Below are 20,312 nucleotides of genomic sequence, written 5' to 3'. Positions count from 1 at the left end.
TATATATTTTATTTATATGTTTATATATTGTTACTTATTTATAAATATTATTATAAATAAATAATTATGATAATAGGAGTGTTACAAACGACAAACTAATTTTGCGACTGCATCCACGATTTCTCGGGGCAACTTCCCTTTTCAGCCTGCAGCCAAGATCACCCAGAGTCTCCGAGGCGGTGATAATCGCCTGCATTTTGCCGTGTAGGCAAAAACAGTTCCTGCGCGTTAAAATAGTCGCATCCGCGAAGAACGTCGGGCGTACGACGTTTTCTTGCAAGGAAAGGGACGGTGAGTCACCGTCGGTGACGCGCTTTTTTTCTTCTTCTTTTCTTTTTTTTTGACGCGCTAAAGCCCCCGAATTTGCATCGGGGCTTCGCTCGGTGCTAGACAAGCCTTATCTGAACGTGTTCCGGCCAAACAGCGTGAAGATTTAAAAAAAAATCGGATATTTTTTCTCGTTTTTCGGCAATTATCGGAAAACCGTTGATTTTTCGACAAAGTAAGTGGACCTTACTTGAAAGCAGATAAGATTTTGGTCATTTTTAACCGGGTCTGAAATTTTTCTGATGAAAAATGCGCTCGTTATAGGGTATTCAAAGAAAAGCCAAGATTTTCAAAATTTCGTTTTTTAATGGTTTTTTGCTTAAAATTTTTTTTCAGCAATCCTTTAGGAAAAGCATATTGATTGTAAAATGCAGAAGGGCGTATCTCGGAAAACTCCCCGGTGGCTCCCCTCTTGAATCCAGAGTTTTTGGCGAACAAGAGGCAGTCATATTTTAATGATATTTTCATTAACCCTTAAATGCTGAAGCCCGGTCAAATTGACAGGAGACTTGTTTAAAAAAACGTGCCACGAGAGTTGTGACTGTTGTGAGGGACCGCGGTACATACGAGCCGTAGATGTAGGTCTGTAAATATTTGTGCATTAAAAATATAATCAAACCTCAAATTTAAAAAAGAAGAAAAAATCGAGGAACAACAGAGTCGAGACGTAATCGGGCCTTTCAATTTTTTCTCTCGAATCTGAGCGACACCTTACTGGCAGCATAGAACGGAGCATTGCGAGTTCACGCATAGCGCCATCGCGCCTTCAATTTTGCAGATGCAACACGGACATCCATCATGTACGAATAGTCGTATCTCTGCGCCGTCAACAATGCGCCTCCTTTACTTTACTCTATTTCCAGGTTGTATTTTTTTCAGTTTATCTTATTTGTATTTTTAGCGGTGCTTTAAAGGATGTATGAGCAACACAGCCGTAAAATGGAGAGCCGTAATAGTCGAGCCTCGTTTCTTAACTTTTCTCACGACACCGCACTGGCAGCAAAGCGGAGCTGCGGAACATCGCGAATTCACAGCTGCATGGCGCCATCGCGCCTTCAATTTTGCAGATGCAACACAGACATCCATCAAGCACGAATAGTTGTATCTCTGCGCCGTCTTTCCATTTGCCCTATTTCCATATTGTGTTTGTTTCGTTTGTCTCATTCGTAGTGGTGCTTCAAGGGCTACGTGATGAGCAACACAGCCGAAAATAGGATGTGCCCTAATCAATTATCATTTTGAAAAGAAAAAAAATGTTGGAGGTCTCTCTCAAGCGATCAAAAGGGCACACGTCTAAAAATTGACTGAACTACCTCTTCTGAGAGAGTGACACGACACATGGCGGATGAGGACGGAGTGTGCTAAAGCGTCTCTATGTTACCAAAAAGGTGAAAATTTCGAAGGAAAGTCTTTTTTACCGATCTCAGAAATTTTATGTATGGGTATTTGGACACTTGACAAAAGTTCGAGAGCTAGTTTGATTTCCTCACTTAATGACGCTCATCGTCCCCTTTTCGAAAACTATTATCGAGACAAATTTTCAATGCCCCAATGTAGTTTTTCGACGGAGAGTGGCCAATTTTTCGCGTTAATAGCGAAATCTAAAAGCGTAAAGCGTAATAGTGGAAGTTTGCACACTTGATTTCATCGAATGTCTGCTAATGAGTGAAATATTTGTCATTCATTACAGCTTGATTAAACCAGGATGTCCCGATTTTTCACATTATCTTCTTCAAAATATTGAGCTACGGATACAAAATCTGAATTCAGCAAATTAAAAAACCCAAAACATCAATTTTCCAGCATTTTTGTAGGTCCAGGCGCCTCTAGGGACTTATTTTCGGTTTATAGTAGTTCCAGGACCTCCAGTCACCACTATCATGCGTACGAGGACCTATTACTCTTACTTTCTCTTCTCCCGTTCATTTATGAATTTTCCGCATTTTTTGTGGGTCATAATTTTACGAGTCTAAAAATTTACGAGTTTTTTATAACTTTTCTCAACAGTTACTGCTACTAGGGAGGTCGAGAAATTGCCTACCTCGTCACAGTGAGGGCGAACTTGAAAACGCATTGGGGACGGACGCCAAGAACGAAACAAGAGATCGGGAAGACGCAATGCTTGAAGTATTCCTTCAGTTTTGCAGGCGCTTCCCGCGATCTTTCTTCGCGCCAAGTTCAAAGTTTCGGAAATTATCTTCCGGAAGATGAGATCCTTATTCACGGATCCAGTCACGATTAAAACTTTCTCGCATATCCACACCGATGAAAAAGAGCTTGATCTCTTTTCCGCTGACTCGGAGATTTTAACGCAGAGTAGAGAAGTTGGATGGGACGAAACGCGTAATAGAGAATTTGCAGGTGTCTGATTTGATGAATTTCGTGTTTAATTGTAAGTGGAAACTACTGAGTGAACTGAACACGAGGATACCCTTGGTTCATGAATTGAACAATTATTGGAGGAGATATGACAAAATGATCTAATCTGCTAAAATACGTGTGTTTATATGGTTAATGCCGCCAGATGACGTCACTAGGCGGTGCATTTTCTCACTTTTAAATCTATGTTTATACTATTTCCAATATCAGAGTAAAATTATAAAAAATACTGTGAAATCAGCTCTTTAAACACTTTCAGATGAAGCAATAAAAAATTTCCATGCAAATTCTCCATTTCGACGATTCCAACCAATTTCAATTATCAGCACAGTGGATCGAGACAATGGGAGAGGTCGAACATGATTTTTTTACTGAAACTGCAAATTTTGATGTTTATTCCGTCACATTTTAAATTTCAAGGGATGCTTGGAGAGGAAAATTTCATGAGGAAACCCATGGATCCACGTTTAGTGTCTCAAAGTTATGTATAAACGGAGCTATAAGCGTTTAAAGTTTCCAAATTTTGTCCGACCTCTTCTATTGACTGGATCCACTGTGTGGCGTTGAGGTGCAAGTGGACGGGTCTAGAGTGACGAACAGTAGCGGACATTCCAAGTGGGTTTCTTCATGGTATGTAGTAAGGATACATTCACCTTGCTTGGCGTGGAAGGGTTTGCAGGCCTGTCAGCCAATGAGAATGAAGCTGTGTGCCTGTATGACCCAACTGTGTGGCAGTTCTCAATAAACCGAGGGCTCAGGTATGAATGATATCGATGACTTGACGTCAAAAAGTGCGCACCTCAAAATCTCCCACAAGTGTGTGTAGTTATTATTTTAAAATATACTTTAAAGAAACCAGACTGTAAAATTTTCGGTCAATATTTCAAGATGAGGGAAGATAATTTTTTTTAACAAATAAATTATGAGCAGAGATTAGCAACATCACATTAGAAGATAGGTATATAATTATTTACCAACCGTACCCATCTATCTATACATGCCTCTTTACTGCCTTGAGACGGTTTTATCTGACTCATCGAGTTGACTCTCTGAGCGTCTGACCGAAGTTATGCTTTTGCTAAAAAATTCGAGGAATTTTAAAATCTTCACCTCTAAATATTGGTTTAATTATTATTCAAAAGATTGATGGGCAAAAACTGATGCACCGTATTTTTTAAGGCTTTTTGATGATAGGTGCCTCATTAAAGAAAAAATAATTAAATATTTATGTTTCTTTTTTCTTTATCCGGTTGTATCATAGTACTCACATTTCTGACATCGTGGTCCACTGATCGTGTTGCATCAGCTAATCACGATATATCTCACTTGCCAGTTTCGCGCAGCGCCTGCCGGAGATGATGCACTAATGTTTTAGCTTCCATTTTTGTTCTACATTTTACTGTGTAATTCACCTGATGATGGCTGATACAGCCAAAATGGCCATAGTGTTTCAAGTTTAACAACCGAGGAAAAATTCACATCGGGCGAAAAAGAAATAGGAGTACCAATTAAATATTTTACTCGAATTAAAAATTTTCACTCTTTGGCACTGTTTTCTTGAAACAAGCTAAGTAATACTTAAGTATTTTACTTTCAGAGAATATGCCTCGATACCAATTTATGGAAAAATCATGCAAAATTTTGCGCACAGAGACTAAATGACCCTAGTTTAACAGACAGGGGCAATTCAACTTAGAAGTTTTGACAGGAAAATTGTGAAAAAGATTGTGGGGTTGAGTAAGCTAGAAAGTTGAAACTACTCCTGACTCATTTTTTCCGCCAAAAATGTGACTTGGTTCCATTCTCTTTCATCCAGTTCAAACTCTTTGCAGTCTAGTTTATTTCAATGTGAATAGAAGACTTAACTTTGCATAACAATCAGAAAGTTTTTACCTAAAATGACAGGACAAACTGCTAGTTTGTCTCTGTTATTCGGCACGTCATCATAATTTAAGAGAAAGCTTTAGGATTAGGAAATTGGTTAACAATGAAAATTAAGAAATAATAAATTAAAATATTCATTGAAAAAAGATTAAGTTTGGTACATAAATCATAACAAGAGAAAACAAATTTGTTGTTTCCGATAATCATCGAAAAACAGTTTTTACAACAACGTTCAGCAGTGAACATATTATTTTTTACGGGACAGTTAAAATACAAAACTTACAAAATCACGCATCACGCTATAAAGTACAAAAGAGTTGCCAGGAACTGTTTAACTGGAGACTATAATTCTCATCAATATCACAGCGTTTTGGGAACAGTTCATGAGTTTACACCTGAGATCAGCTTTTCTAGGAAAAGAGTATAGACTCTGACTAAATGATCAGATCCAGCGCTTGCAAGTTGAAGAATTTTATCATTATCCTTTGTGTCTTTTCCAGCTTCACCGAAAACAGGACGGAACGCAAGTTTTTTCACTGTTAAAGTGTGTGATTCACTGTAACAAAAGAAACACAAAAATTGATAATGAGAGCAATGGAAGTCATGAAAATTAGAAATTGTCATAGGTTTCATTATGTACCAAAGAAAATATAAAAAAATATTGGAAAGTATGTTTCTTTCTAATTCTGTTCTTGAACAGCTGCTTAACCAATATAAATAGTAAAACATCACTTTTTACAATTTTAGGCAATTAATTTATTCTTAAAAATGTTCATCACTTTAAAAACTTCCTTGATTTTCAGCAACCAATCACCAATCAACGATTGGCCCCTCTTATTTGCTTGATCAATGGTTTTTTACTTTGTATCTGTATTGCATGGCAAGATTTATAAGAGTTAAAAATAAGTATCTCCATTGCATTACTCAAAATTCTCAGACTATGATCTATTTTTCCAAAAGAGAACTGCAAAATATCTCCATCAAACTTTTTGGGAGTATTTTTAAAAAAGTGAAAATAAAAATTACAGAAAATTTCAGGAAATACAGTCGGTTTGTGATATTTCAAAATGATTAACATGAACAGAGATTTGCATCATCGCAATCAGACGTATTCATTGGTGTTTGATATTAATTTATCATCAGCGCTGTCATAGAAAATTACATAAATTTTTTTTGAAACTGAGGAAGGACAAAGTCCTAACATTTTTTAAAAATAATTGCAGCAAAAAGTTGAGCGAAATATCTTTATTTTCAAATTTATGAGAGGAAATAAGGCAAACTCACTGAAAAACAAAATGCGAGCTACTGAGAGCTTCCATTTCGTTGTTGGTTGCAGTCAGAGTTCGAAACTTACATTTGAGTTTTACAGGTCTGTTAGATTAGAAACCGGATTTTGGTGATAACTAGCCCACAATGCGTTCGAATTAGGTTTTCTTGGACTTTCCTGATAGCTGAAAATATACTTAGGAACGCTACGTTCACAAATTTGAAAAATCCTAAATAGCTTCATTGGTATGTGGCTTGAAGTAAGGCAACCTCATGGGTGTTTTGCAATTTTTATATTTGACCAAACTTATCTCTCTATTTTCGGTCTTGCGCTACCTTTTTCAAGCTACAAGGATGATTGGAGTTTCGTCTCCATATCATAGCCGTACCCTCAAGTTTTGTCACCGAAAATTATCCTATCAAAAAATGTAGGATCATTGTTAGAACGTTCAAGCAGCTAAAGGGAAATTGATATTCGGTTGGATTTTTGTTCAACGGACAACAATCAAGGGACAAGTTTACCTGAAACTTGATGCATGTCTATATACGCTATCAAAATTGTACAAGCAGAGCCTTCAGAAATATTATACAGTTCAGCAAGCTCAGAACAACCATTTTCGAGTACTTTTGCCTGCACTTCTTCCACTTGGCAAATGTCAGTTGCCGTTGATGGTCGATTCCCGTGCTCCTCATCTTCGACGGACTCCTGACCAGTTTTGAATTGTTTAGCCCACACAAAACAGTGAGAACAATTCACACAATGATCTTGGTAAACTTTACTTAGCATACCAAAAGTTTCGGTACAAGTTATACCGAGTCTAAAACAAAATTTAATGTTAAATCTTTGCTCTATCAGTGATCGCATGATGAAAATCGCAGAACGCACCTGACTCACTCATATTCAAGGGGACACAGAATGAACACTGATCAAAACAAACAAAATCTGTGAACGTAGCGTTCTTAAGTATATTTCCAGCTATCAGGAAAGTCCAGGAAAACCTAATTCGAACGCATTGTGGGCTAGTTATCACCAAAATCCGGTTTCTAATCTAGCAGACCTCGTACGAGCCATGTGGCCTATCAAACTCGATTTTTAGGGGCCATTGAAGATTTTTTAGAGGCCAAATCGACTTTTTGCCAATATATCACGGCGCATTGAGGGAAAAGTTTGATGCAAGATGCTTTAGTTACAGAGCTAGTAGCTGTAACTTGGGGAAGACAAATGCACTAAGAATGAAAATGTGAATAATAGAAAAAGCTTTTACTCATAATACTGAAAGTTCTGAGTTCAAAATGAACGTTGGATTTGCTAGTATGTTAATAATCATACAGTTACTTACGAGCATTCTGGCTTTTTTTGTTATTGAAATTCATGGCAATTTCTTTAACAAAGAGAGCCAGAATGCTCGTAAGTAACAGTATGTTCTGAGTTTTTTCAATTCGAACAGCTTTTTTTTCTTTTAAATTATGTGACTTCCTGTGGGTTTCTGCGAACATATGTGATCTCTCCCTTCCTTCCCCTTGTCCCGTTCAACACCAGTCCTCATTCTGCTGTGCCGCCATGCCGCAGCAAAATTGCATGCGCAATCGCTTGAATTCCGTGAGTTCAATCTGGTGCCATGCGTCAAAATTTCGAAAAATCACCCAACAGAAAAATTAGGATTTTTGGGGGAAATTTTAGGGGTCACACTGGCGCAGTGTCTCCATTTTTTAGGTGCCATGGTCGATTTTTTAGGTGTATTTGCTGTGAGTTTCGAACACTGGTTGCAGTAATTAGCTTTAAAAAAATTAAACTTAACTGTTAATACTTTTGCATGCTTTATTGCGGCAAGATATTGTGCAAAAATATCTGACAGAGACGAAGTCTGGAATACCTGTGAAACTTTTAACAGTATAAGGTTAGCAGGAGTTTTTTCTTTGGTTTCCTTGATCAAGTTTCATGGTATTTTACTTTTCTCTTTCCAATTTCTTTGGATGTTCTTTCTTTGTTTATGACAACTGATAAAAAGAATCATGGGACGAAAAAGGAAAGGAAAAAGTTAAAAATAAAGTGTTGCTCACAAGAAAACGTCAACTAAGTATTTTCTAGAAGCACCATCAAAATATATCCATTACCTTCCTTTCAAAGTCTGAAGAGGAGACCATTTTGCTGCTACAGACCAAAGGTACAAGTTAATGTAACCACTTTCACAGCCGAGGGCGATGAGATAAGAGCCAGTGCCACCAACATATCCCGGCGCAATGGAACAGCTTGTGATTGACTCGTTGTTCAGCATCAGCACCGAGCTAACTTTGTCTGACAAAGTACTAACTTCCTCCTGCATGCTCTCTGCGACACTCCACACAACAGCTTTGCTGTCTCGGGACCCAGTGCAGAAGATCTTTGAGTCGTGACCCCACGAACAGCACCAGATGATTCGAGTGTGGATGCCCTTCTTCCCGCCAGTCTTAGCGAAGAGTTCAAAATGAACGTCACTAGATTCAGACTCTGCAACAGGAAGGTCATTATTTGGAATTATCTTGATTAGTTGAGACCAGACTGATCTGGATGATGAAAACATCCAGCAAATTGATAGAAAAACTGACACATTAATTCTGTTTGTCAGTCACATTTAACTAGAGGGGCACTACTGTTTTGAAAAAACATGGAGACAAATTGCTGTTCACTAAAGGGCCAGATACACCTGCGCACTACACGCGCGTCTTGACCCGAAAAGTAGGATCCGATTCTACTTTGAGCGAATTACGAGTGGCGAGTTGCGACCTGATTGGCTACGAAGATTGCCGAAAGCCTAATCGCCGCTCAAGAAGCGCGTCTAGCTCGCAGGTGTATCTGCTCCTTAAGGGCGTATTACCCCTAGAACTTCAATTTATTCCTTGATAATCGGTTACAAACCACCTTTACCAGATGTCACAAAAAGTCACAAACAATTCTTAAAAGGAAGAAAAAGAAGACATAGAATCGATAGAGGAACTTCAGCACTTTTGGTGGACTGCGGCACTTCCCAATCAAAGACCAGAATTTACATTAAACATCTGGTTGGAGCAATTGACAGGTAGTCAAAGTACCTGTTGATTATTTTCCAATGATTCCTGCTGTTGAGATAAATTCAACCAGGAGTTAGGTGTAACAAGAGGTGACAGAGCACTACTTTCGTGGTTATCCATTGTCAAACATGAATAGCATTTCAACCAGAGGTAATAGAACTGGCCCTAGGAGCAAATTTACCATCACCAGAAAGCCATAGAATGACTTGTAAGTAAAAAAGGGCATATCAGCAGTGAAACTGCAGGAACGCGTAGCTTGTTTGCAGAGTTTAAAAATCTTCACTCCTATATCACTTTATTAAATGAAAACAAACCAACGATTTTGCTTGAATTATTCATAAATTAATCTTAACATAGAGAAGAAGAATCGGGGGAGTTTTTGAGAAACAATACTAAGTATTTTTCCACTTGAAGAATAAAATATGACAGGAAGTCTGCAACATCGCAGACCCAGATACGCATTCTTGCAGTTTCACTGTCAATCTGCTCGATGAGAGTTTCACTGCAGTTAAGTCCTTCTTCAAACAAGCCACTCAATTTAGACTTCATTTTGCAATCAGGAACTACAAGAAACTACTTTCTGGCTTCTCTGTAAAAAAACTCATCTGTATAGGGAAACTAAGGGTACACACATTGTTTCTGAACCCAGCCACAAATTGTAGTTCCTAATTGCAAAATGCAGTCAATTTAATTTGCAAAGAGTGCTATTCAAGTCAAACTTACTGCTCCTTTTGAAGAGACTCCAGTCACGATCCCTCGATACAGACAACAAGTAAAGATCATTCGGGGAAAAACTCAGTTGCGTTATTGTTAAAGAATGAGAGACCAAGCTTTCTATTCTCTTCCAAGTTCTCGTATCCCTGAAACAGAACGATAGAATTGAATTAAACGAATACTTAACAGGGTAAAAAAGTAGTCTTCAAAATGATATATCAGAGCTTTATAAATAAATGTTCTTGCCTGGCATTTCCTATCTGAAGAATTGCTCGTAGATGAACATGAGAGAAAATAGAGACGATAGTGGACTCAATCTTAAGATCATTTAAATGACTACTAAACAAAAAGCGAAATTAAACACCACCGTATATACTTCCTTATCAAAAGTTTACATAGAATGCTGTGAACACATTAAAACTTTCAAGTCTAAGTTAATAAATAAGTTAGGAAATGACAGGTTTTGTCTATGTTCATTCACACTTGCCTCCCAAAAATAAACCAGAACCCACTCACGTTAAATCTAGCATTAATAATAACAAATTTCAGGATGGAAGAATTTTCTTATGTACTGATTGTTTTCAGTAAGATTAAGGGTACCTTGTATCAGAAAGGGAAGGGAATTTGTGTGAAACTAATCTCTTGTGTTATTTGCCTAATGCAAAGATTAATTTCAATATGGACATAACTTACTTGCCTTGATCATGGTTCTTTCGCAAGCTGGAAGTTTGAATTCTCTATGGGTACACAATTACATAAATTTTACATTCTCTCACTTTTTACAAATTAAAGGGGAATTTTTTTGGAGGTGCACACTCCATCTTCAGCTTTATAAAGTCCTTAAATTTGTAAAAAGTGATGAACTTGGAGTTATGAAATTGACAACTGGGCGTACCCAATACCCATTGTTTCAAAAGTTCACAGTTTAGTCACCTATCCTAATCCACAATGTTTGAATTCTCTGTTTTTAATGGAAACTACAAACATTAATCTTTCACTTGTCACGGCTCCGTTGAAGGGAAGTTATATGAAAAGTGATTGGTCGTCTTCGAACTCTTCGGCATCTTCAAGTAGGGTAAAAATACTATGTTTTTAGCCAAAAATCGAAATGTGTTGTCCGAGCTCCTCAAAAAATAAATCGACTTTTAGGTTTTTTTCTCAAAAAAATCACGAAATTGAAGAGATTTCCATTTTTTTCAGGGACAAATCGTATCGCAATCTAAAATCTAATTATACTGTTAAAAATCCCTTGCTTTCAGCTTTCTAACGGCCTACAGTTTTTGTGATTTGGAGCAACTGACCGTCTATAAACGGAATTTTACTGCAATCATATCAAGGAATTTTCCGCCAACTCGGACGGCCGGTTCCCTTGAAGAGATACATATCTCTGCTATTTTTGAAATTAAGAAATAAAACATGCACACCGTTGAAAGATCACACTCTCAGCTTTCTATTGGTATAATAATTTTTGAATTTTGAGCAACTTAACGCTGGCACAAAGGAATTTTTCGAAAAAATGTCCAAAAACAAAGAAATACGGGTGGCTCCAGTCAAAGTCAATTTCTAGCCGCACAAATGCACCAAAATAAAAAAACCATAATGTCGTTAGAAAGCTGAAATCGTCAGCTTTCGAGTGGTACCTTGGTTTTTTTTGTAGCGTTAAAAAATCTTGATTAAAAAATACGAATCTATGTCGGAGATGAAACCTTGTATTTTTGCCACTCTTTTTTGTGGGGAGGCATCTCTTAATTTTTCTCCCCTCATTTTTGGGGAGATTTTGGTCACTCTAAACATTACCTGAGAGTCCTGTGTCTCATATGACACATTATGAATCACACCTGTCTCAGCGAAAATTCATGGTTGCCAAATTTGGCCATTTATCATAGCTTTTCCGAATTACCTGATGTAATTATCGTGTTTTTGGCTAAAAAAATGTGTCATAATAAGTGCAAAGTCAATAGAAAATAGAAAGCTGGAGTTTTATAAGAAAATATGAAAAGGCTGTTCATCGAGTCTTTTGTTTCCTTTTTTTAATGTTTTTTTGTTTTTTGTTTTTGCACTTTTAATACTTTATGAGGGAAAACATGTAAAATAGATGACGATTCAGTCTAATTTGTTTTTTAAAAAAACCGATTGTTAAACAGAAATAACATTTACTTTATTACATAAAACAAAAGATATCTCTCACATAATAGCACAATAGAATAAACAAGTTACAAGAAAATCAGTCTTAGTTAATTAGAGGTGCGATGTGTTGTATGCACAAACGGCGCGCAACAGTGCGGGTCCGTAATTTTCATGGTTCTCTGCCACTTTAAATTTTAGCCACGTTTCATTAAAATCATGGTGGGTAGCCTCTATCGCTTGCTCGGCATAATATCCTAACCCATGCTGGTACTTTCTACAAAAATCTGGCACATGGTAGAAAACCACATGAACTTTTGGGGTTACAGGGATGTCTAAATAAAGATAACTATCCATAAATTTCTGAATACATTCCTGATAATTTTTTTTTAATTCAAGAGAGAAGCAAGAGTCCACCACAGATTTAAAGGTTTGGAACGCAAGATACATACTTAAGGCCACATACTTAAGGCATTGAAGAGAATCTCTTCTTAGGAAATCGATTTTTTTTAACAATAACTGACATGCATTGCCATTGAATGCGGGTGAGCCGTGCCGCATCAGACGCTGCACGTTACAGATCTTTGCCCACTTTTGTGCATCATATTCAAACTCCTTGTGCATATGATTATACAAAGTATTTACGACCCCCAGTAATAGGTGTAATTTGGGGGGAGGGATGAGATCGAGGAACAACATGTCCTCGTCCATATTGAACACAGTTGGGTAAATACAATTTTTAAAGTTCTGCGCTTTTTGTTTGTTTTCGCCTGATTTTATCCATTCGGAATAGTTATTCATGGTGCTCCCTACGATCCTATATATGCCTAGTTTATCTAACTCACTTTTCTTGGCATCGCACCAGGTGCACGGGTGCGCACTGGAATGCGTCATGATACCAACCAATATATTAGCTAGTTTAAGATCGGTAGCAACAGTTCCTAGAAAATTATTAATCGACAATTTCGTCCAGAGAGTGTGAATATTGATGAAATTTTCTTGGGTATGGGGCAAATACCCAAAATGAAAATTTTCTTTACCCCAGATGGTGAGAAATTCTTGGTCACAATACCTTCATTATATTTTCCTTGAAGTTTTTTTCCCTTCTTCCGGACTATTTATGACTAATTCACATGGTAAAAGGACAGACACACAAATTTTTAAAAAACCTTGGCCGCCGTCAATACCAAATTTATAATGCACATTTTCCACTTGCAGTTTTTCTTTCACAAAATTTAAAAAACCTCCAAGATCGTTACAGAAAATTAAAGTTTCCACAGCTTTTGTTTCTGATGTACCTTTTATGTTTACAAACTCAACTTGCTCAGCGTTAAAATAATTATCAATCTCATGAGTGGCATGCTGAAGATTTTTTTCAAGGTAAGGCTCAATAACATTCCTGTTTTTTGTGGCCATTCGAATGATCTTTGCAATCCCTAATGTTGTCTTTGAACTTAGATTAAACGAAGTTTTAATCTTTTGAAAATCTCCAAGGGTAAATAATGGCTTCTTTAACTTTTCATTCACGCCAACCATTACTTTTAAAGGCCTGCCTCTAAGTTGCGAGAGTGATAACACCCCTGATGACTTAGGTTTTACATCATGACCTTCACTCCTTTTTTCCTGAACAATTCCCTTCAGCAATGCTGCACCTACATGTTCTTCAAATTTTAAACTACAAGAATCTTTAACGAGTGTTACAATATTATTTACCAGAGCTACAGTGTTGCACTTATGTTTCCGTCCTTTTTTCAGCAAGTTCATGCATTTATTGCACCGCTTTCCGATCCCAGCTTTTTTTGTTACACGTCCAGATTCCACTTCTTTCCTTGGAGCGGTACACATTTGAAACGGCTTGGCACATGAAGGCATAACTTGTTTGTTCTTTTGTGAAAAGTTTATGTTCGCAGGCATCCTGGCAAGATTGCACAGATAACACATACAGGGGTAGCCATCACTCCTCTCCGCAACGGCTCTAGTTTCTTTTTTCAAAACAAATTTTGAAAAGTCCGGTATATTTAGGATTGCTTTCCCACGGTTGACATTTGCTTTGCATTTGCCACACACAACACATGGTAAACATTCGTTTTCAGAGTCATATTTCAGCACTAAGACTTTAATTTTAGCCCGGAGGGACTCGGAAAGCTTATGCAGAGGACCTTTGCGACAAAAGCACAACAAACACACCGCATGCCGAATTTCTACGTGATTTCTTTTATGATTTAAGCCCATTATTAAGATCAGGCACTGACATCGGGTCAACGACTGCTGTCAAACTGTCGCATTTTCCTCAATAATCAATGCTCAGTAATCATTATCATCTTATTGTGCACCAATCTAGTGACATTATCATCAATCAATGTTTATATTAAGATAATCATTAACGCGAAAACCTGAGCAATGTAATAACCCAAGAGAACTCGTTGTCGGACGGTGGGATATTACACGGAAAAACACGATAATTACATCAGGTAATTTGGAAAAGCTATGATAAATGGCCAAATTTGGCAACCATGAATTTTCGTTGAGACAGGTGTGATTCATAATGTGTCATATGAGACACAAGACTCTCAGGTAATGTTTAGAGTGACCAAGTCTCCCTAAAAATGAGGGGAGGAAATTAAGAGATGCCTCCCCACAAAAAAGAGTGGCAAAAATCCAAGGTTTCATCTCCGACATAGATTCGTATTTTTTGATCAAGATTTTTTAACGCTACAAAAAAAACCAAGGTACCTTTCGAAAGCTGACTATTTCAGCTTTCTAACAACATTATGGTTTTTTATTTTGGTGCATTTGTGCAGCGAAAAGTTGACTTTGACTGGAGCCACCCGTATTTCTTTGTTTTTGGACATTTTTTCGAAAATTCCTATGTGCCGGCGTTAAGTTGCTCAAAATTCAAAAATTATTACACCAATAGAAAGCTGAGAGTGTGATCTTTCTAACGGTGTGCATGTTTTATCTCTTAATTTCAAAAATAGCAGAGATATGTATCTCTTCAAGGGAACTGGCCGTCCGAGTTGGCGGAAAATTCCTTGATATGATTGCAGTAAAATTCAATTTATAGACGGTCAGTTGCTCAAAATTACAAAAACTGTAGGCCGTTAGAAAGCTGAAAGCAAGGGACTTTTAACAGTATAATTAGATTTTAGATTGCGATACAATTTGTCCCTGAAAAAAATGGAAATCTCTTCAATTTCGTGATTTTTTTGGAGAAAAAAACCTAAAAGTCGATTTATTTTTCGAGGAGCTCAAACAACACATTTCGATTTTTGGCTAAAAACATAGTATTTTTACCCTACTTGAAGATGCCGAAGAGTTCGAAAACGACCAATCACTTTTCATATAACTTCCCTTCAACGGAACCGTGTTGTGAGTTGATTCTGGAAGAATCTGATACGCTCAAAGTTTTCTGCTTGAAATTTTGATGAGAAAAATATGCTGTAGTGCTAAATTTCTTACCCTGTCTAAAGGTTAATTGATTTAAGACAATATTAATTTTTCTTTTTTTTTCCTACATTTTTGTTCAGTAATTATTTTATGTTCATGATAGAAATGGAGCACCAGCTGTTTCATTTGCGTTCTTGGTATTTTCAACTTCATACAGTGACAGTATCGATAAAATTGAGACAAGTATGCTGATTTGACCTTCTTTGGAATGTGGAAATTTTCTCAAAACAGTGAATTTTTTGGATGACATTTTTTTTATATATTAACATAAGCGCAGGCCTATAAAGAAATGTCTCAGAGTGACAAAGCATTCAAAATTAAGTAATTGAGGTGAGAAACTTATAAGATGTAAATTAAGTCTACCAGAAAGTGGATGAAAAAAAGTCACACGTCATTAAAAGAGGAAATACTACCGGAATTTTGATAAGCTGAGAACTGCACCCTTCGACTTACCATAAAATAATAGCGGCATGTTCCGTTGAGGTTGCTTTGCAAGCGGATGCCAAGATTGAACCATCATGAGAGGCTGCCAAACTGAAGATTTCATAACCATGACCGTAGAGTTTTTGGATCTCAGGCCACAAAGTATTTTGTACCAAATCTTCTTCTGTTGGAGGCTCTGTAAAGTCAAGCTTCAATTTTTAATATTTTTTTATTTAGTTTCATTAAAAGTAGATAAAGAACTATGGATTCTAAAGATTAGTCTCTCCATGGCAGACGTGATTCATCAGATCAATTTAGTATACTGATACTACTAGATTAATATTGGTATACTACATAGGGTGTTCAAAAAGTTTTGCACACTTCCGGATTTTGAGCGAACAAAAGCAGCTATCAATTTGCGGTATATGTGTGCTTAAAGTAGACGTAATTACCAATAAAACAAGACCAAGAACAACTCTCTAGCTTAAAAAATGACAGAGATACAGGGTTTTGAAAATGACATGTAGCGTTACCCCCTCCAGGATTTTTAGCTACAAATATGTTTATCAAGGGAAAAAAATTAAATGAGAATTGAGTGTTTTTATTGAAAAAACTTACAACTCTTACGGAAATTGACGAACTTCAAGTTTCTTCATCGGATGACACCGATGACTCAACATTCGGCTGTTTTTCGAAGTATTTTCCACCACTTTGAACACAAAGCTTCAGCCACTCTGTCCAATTCACAAGGATCGTCTTTTCGAAGTCTTCTTGACGGAGAGTTTTGAAGCATTTTCGAACAGCAGTTTTGATCTGGAAGCAGTTTTGGCTTTGGAATGGTTCTTTCCTGAGTTGAAGAAATTTTTGAGAGGCACACGGTTTGATTCCATAGCCTAGATCAAAACCGCTGTTCGAAAATGCTTCAAAACTCTCCGTCAAGAAGACTTCGAAAAGACGATCCTTGTGAATTGGACAGAGCGGCTGAAGCTTTGTGTTCAAAGTGGTGGAAAATACTTTGAAAAACAACCGAATGTTGAGTCATCCGTGTCATCCGATGAAGAAACTTGAAGTTCATCAATTTCCGTAAGAGTTTGTAAGTTTTTTCAATAAAAACACTCAATTCTCATTTAACTGTTTTTCCCTTGATAAACATATTTATAGCTAAAAATCCTGGAGGGGGTAACGCTACATGTCATTTTTAAAGCCCTGTATCTTTGTCATTTTTTAAGCTAGAGAGTTGTTCTTGGTCTTGTTTTATTGGTAATTACGTCTACTTTAAGCACACATATACCGCAAATTGATAGCTGCTTTTGTTCGCTCAAAATCTGGGAGTGTGCAAAACTTTTTGAACACCCTTAGTATTTCGTATAATTTAGTATACTTTAGTAAATAGTGTAAGAAACTTATTTAAAACAAGAAAGAGACTTAATACGTAAAATAGATAAAACGAAAAAGTAATTATTCAAATCTCACTTCACTCCCTTTCCTTTGTTTTTGGTAAGACGTATTTCGTACCTATATGCAACCGATCTTCAGTTCCTGAATTTAGTCTAATTGAATCAACAGATGCAAAAACGTCCGATGTCCAAGACAGTGTTTCAGAATTTGAGAGGACAATTTTGTTGTAACTTGACAACACAAAATGGTTTAAGACGTTAGGAATGTAGAACAATCTTATAAATAATCCCCTAAGTGTAATTAAACGTTTACAAGAGAGATCGATCCTATTCATCAGTGTCGTGGGACAAAAACCCACCATAATTATAAGACCCTGTATTGGACAACGGACGTTTTCGTATATGTCGATTCAATTAACCAATACAGTCTTAATTACGTCAATGTCAAAAATTCCACTTAAGGTAATTATCATTTGACTAATCATTTAACCAAACAAAGAACATACAATTTTGCAATAAAATCAAAGAGGCATTTTCAGGTACATGGTCCATTTTATTCTATGGTCAGTTTACATGGACTGCCTCTCTGAATTTTAGGCAAAAGAACCAAAGTAAGTCCACCATAAAGAAGAAAATGAAGAAAAAAAAGGCGCAAAAGCATTGTTTTTGGATTCATAGACAATTTTGTCGAGTATTATTAAAAATCTTTTTTTCATCGATGGATGTGAACGTGAAGTTTCAAAAAACTCCACAATCTAGAGAATGGAACTACTTGCCAGCACTCATTCAATTATGATCATAAATGTGAGGCAAAGTTGATAAAATACACAAAAGATCACTCACGCTTCAAATCCAATGGTGAGAAGTACGCCTCAGGGTAGTTATTTTTGTCGGTTTCCAGTTCGGTTTTCGTCTCTTCACTCTTATATACTGCTTTATTTGATAAACCTAATGCAGGCACAGATGCACCAAGAGGGTTGATTGCGACGCTATCTCCTTAAAAATAAGAGAAGAAAACATTAAATAAATTACAGAAAACAAGTGTCTCTGTTATTTATATATCATTGACTGTGAAAAAGCTACCCTTAAATTACTTTCTTGAAAATTATTATTTTGCTAGTCCCTACCTACTGGTTCCTTTGGACACCTGACAATTTGTAGGGTGATGAGAAAATTTTAAAAAAATCACACGTTCTGAGAAAACCTTCTAGTTGAACAAAATTTGAATTGACATCATGCAGCGGTTGACTTAAATTACCGATTTTAATTTCAGACACTGCTCTGAATGATTTTTCCCAGCATCCTACTACAATACCAAATCATAGGAGAAAGTTTACCTGATTTATTTCGGTCAACTTAGCTATTATAAAAAAAAAAACACTAAAAAATAAGGCCCGAACTATGTGTAACAAGGTGGTAAAATAGTGCTAGGTCCACACTATTTTGTGGGGAAAACAAGGCTAGAAGAGTTCAAAAATTTCAATTAGAGTCAAAAATTTTGAAAAAAACTTTTCTGATTTTAACGTTGATGTTCGGGTTTGCATAAGAACTTAATCATTTAAATTTTTAAGAGAACTCACTTGCATGTTGTTTATTTCCGTAATACCGGCTGGATGCGTTTCGGTCTCATCAGCGACACAAACAACGTCAAATTATCAACGTAAAATTATGAAAATAAACAAAGTGCAAGAGAGTTTTCTTAAAAATTTAAATTATTTTCTGGTTTTGTTTTCCCTGCAAAAAAGAAAGGACCCAGCACTATTTTACCACCTTGTTTCCTATTATATCAAGAGAAAAAGGGGCAATCTCAGTAAATTAAACAAACTTTTTGAACTGTTCAATTAATCTTCAATTTTTTGGCAAATTTGAAAGATTTAATTTTTCCCCTCTTCCTTTCAACATTGTGTTTATTTTTTTTCATTGAATACACAAACACTGATGGTTAAAAGGGTTTAAAAAAAGAAATAAAGTCGAGTATTATTATGAGATTTGGAATAATTTTGAACAAAAAGCTACCCATTAAATGTGTCTGCAGCCCATAAAGGGTGCAGCCAACTAAACGGACTTTCCCCCGATAAAATTGCACAAAAATCACCTCCAGTACATGAGAAATCTTTAAAATCTTTTCCAGATTATTCCAAAAAATTCTTACCATCTCTTAGCCCTTCTTGGAGATCAATATTGGATAATGACTTGAAATTTTTTAAGAAATTTGAAGGAGCAGCAAAAGTGCGGACAACCTTTTCCTCCGCTCCTGAAGCGAATTTGGTCCTTGAGATCGCAGCGATGCAAGATAGGTTGTAACCATGGACCTGAGGCCTTCCTAATTCATGCCAAACAACCTGATGGTTAGAGAGAGGATAATTAACAATAGTCGGTGATATAACTCTTCAAAAAGAGCATAAATTGTACAGAGTTTGCAAGGGTCTTCAAGGAACAATACTTCTTCCTTGAAATTACGGGTAGAAAAATTTGCAGCATGTGACAGAAAAATTGAAAATCAAACATTCAGCTAGAGGTCACTGTTTGAATCTTGATCTAAAAATTGATAATTACGGATTTAATAAAAATTTAACATTGGTTTAAGAGTAAAATTTCTACAAATTTTATAAAATCAGCAGAGGTATTACCGTTTAAGACCACTTGTAAATAGTGTAAGTCATGCTTTTTTGGAGGTAATACCAATATTCATTTTTTACAGAGAAGTTACATGGGTATTTTCTACCATAAATTAATGAGTATTTACCAATAGGGCGCAAATTTGTGGAAAATGAACATTTTGAAGTTTACAGATGGACTATAATGAGAAAGGAGGAAATACTATTTGAAAAAGTCTTTAACATTTTCAAATTACTTCTGTTAATTCCAAACAAAAAAATTTCGATCATATAATTTGCAAAACATTCTGGTTTTTCAGAGTTTTCATTTTCTGAAACTCTGACGTGCCCCTGATTTCTTTCTTCATTTTCCCTTACTCCAAAATTTCTGAATTCTCTGACTTTTCCCTGACATTCGATTACAACCTCAACTTAGATTTTTTCTTTTGATGATGCTTACTTTTGCTAAACTATGAATGGCATCCTCACTTCTAGAGTTTCAAATTAAGGAAAAAGGGACACTGCGCTTTCTTGAATGGCACCGTTTGAAGATGCTGCGCCATTGCATGATAATCGAAATTCCCTGATTTCGGCATGAATTTCCTGACTCTCTAGATTATTCAGACTGCCAGGAACCCTGGTTTTTTCATCACTCTTCTTAAAAAGAAAAAAACAAGAGACGGAAAAAACAAACAACTGCTTTTCA

The 20,312-nt window shown here is 36.4% G+C and overlaps 1 protein-coding gene across 1 annotated transcript in view; it reads right to left on the bottom strand.

The window, feature by feature from the left end:
- Window positions 1-4,708: 4,708 nt before the first annotated feature.
- Elp2 (elongator complex protein 2) overlaps window positions 4,709-20,312 on the bottom strand; it is a 30,692-nt gene continuing 15,088 nt past the window's right edge. Inside the window, exons 8-13 of the mRNA XM_072304792.1 lie at window positions 19,162-19,351; window positions 17,853-18,005; window positions 15,643-15,808; window positions 9,628-9,764; window positions 7,972-8,344; window positions 4,709-5,146 (exon numbers count right to left, since the gene is read on the bottom strand). Of these exons, the coding sequence (XP_072160893.1) occupies window positions 4,972-5,146; window positions 7,972-8,344; window positions 9,628-9,764; window positions 15,643-15,808; window positions 17,853-18,005; window positions 19,162-19,351 (1,194 nt within the window). The 3' untranslated portion in view covers window positions 4,709-4,971. The remainder of the gene's footprint in view (window positions 5,147-7,971; window positions 8,345-9,627; window positions 9,765-15,642; window positions 15,809-17,852; window positions 18,006-19,161; window positions 19,352-20,312) is intronic.

The sequence above is a fragment of the Bemisia tabaci genome, chromosome 10 (genome assembly GCF_918797505.1).
Source record: "Bemisia tabaci chromosome 10, PGI_BMITA_v3".
Taxonomy (NCBI): domain Eukaryota; kingdom Metazoa; phylum Arthropoda; class Insecta; order Hemiptera; family Aleyrodidae; genus Bemisia; species Bemisia tabaci.
The sequence above is the reverse complement of the archived record's forward strand: the minus strand, read 5'-3'. Positions and strand labels throughout refer to the sequence as shown.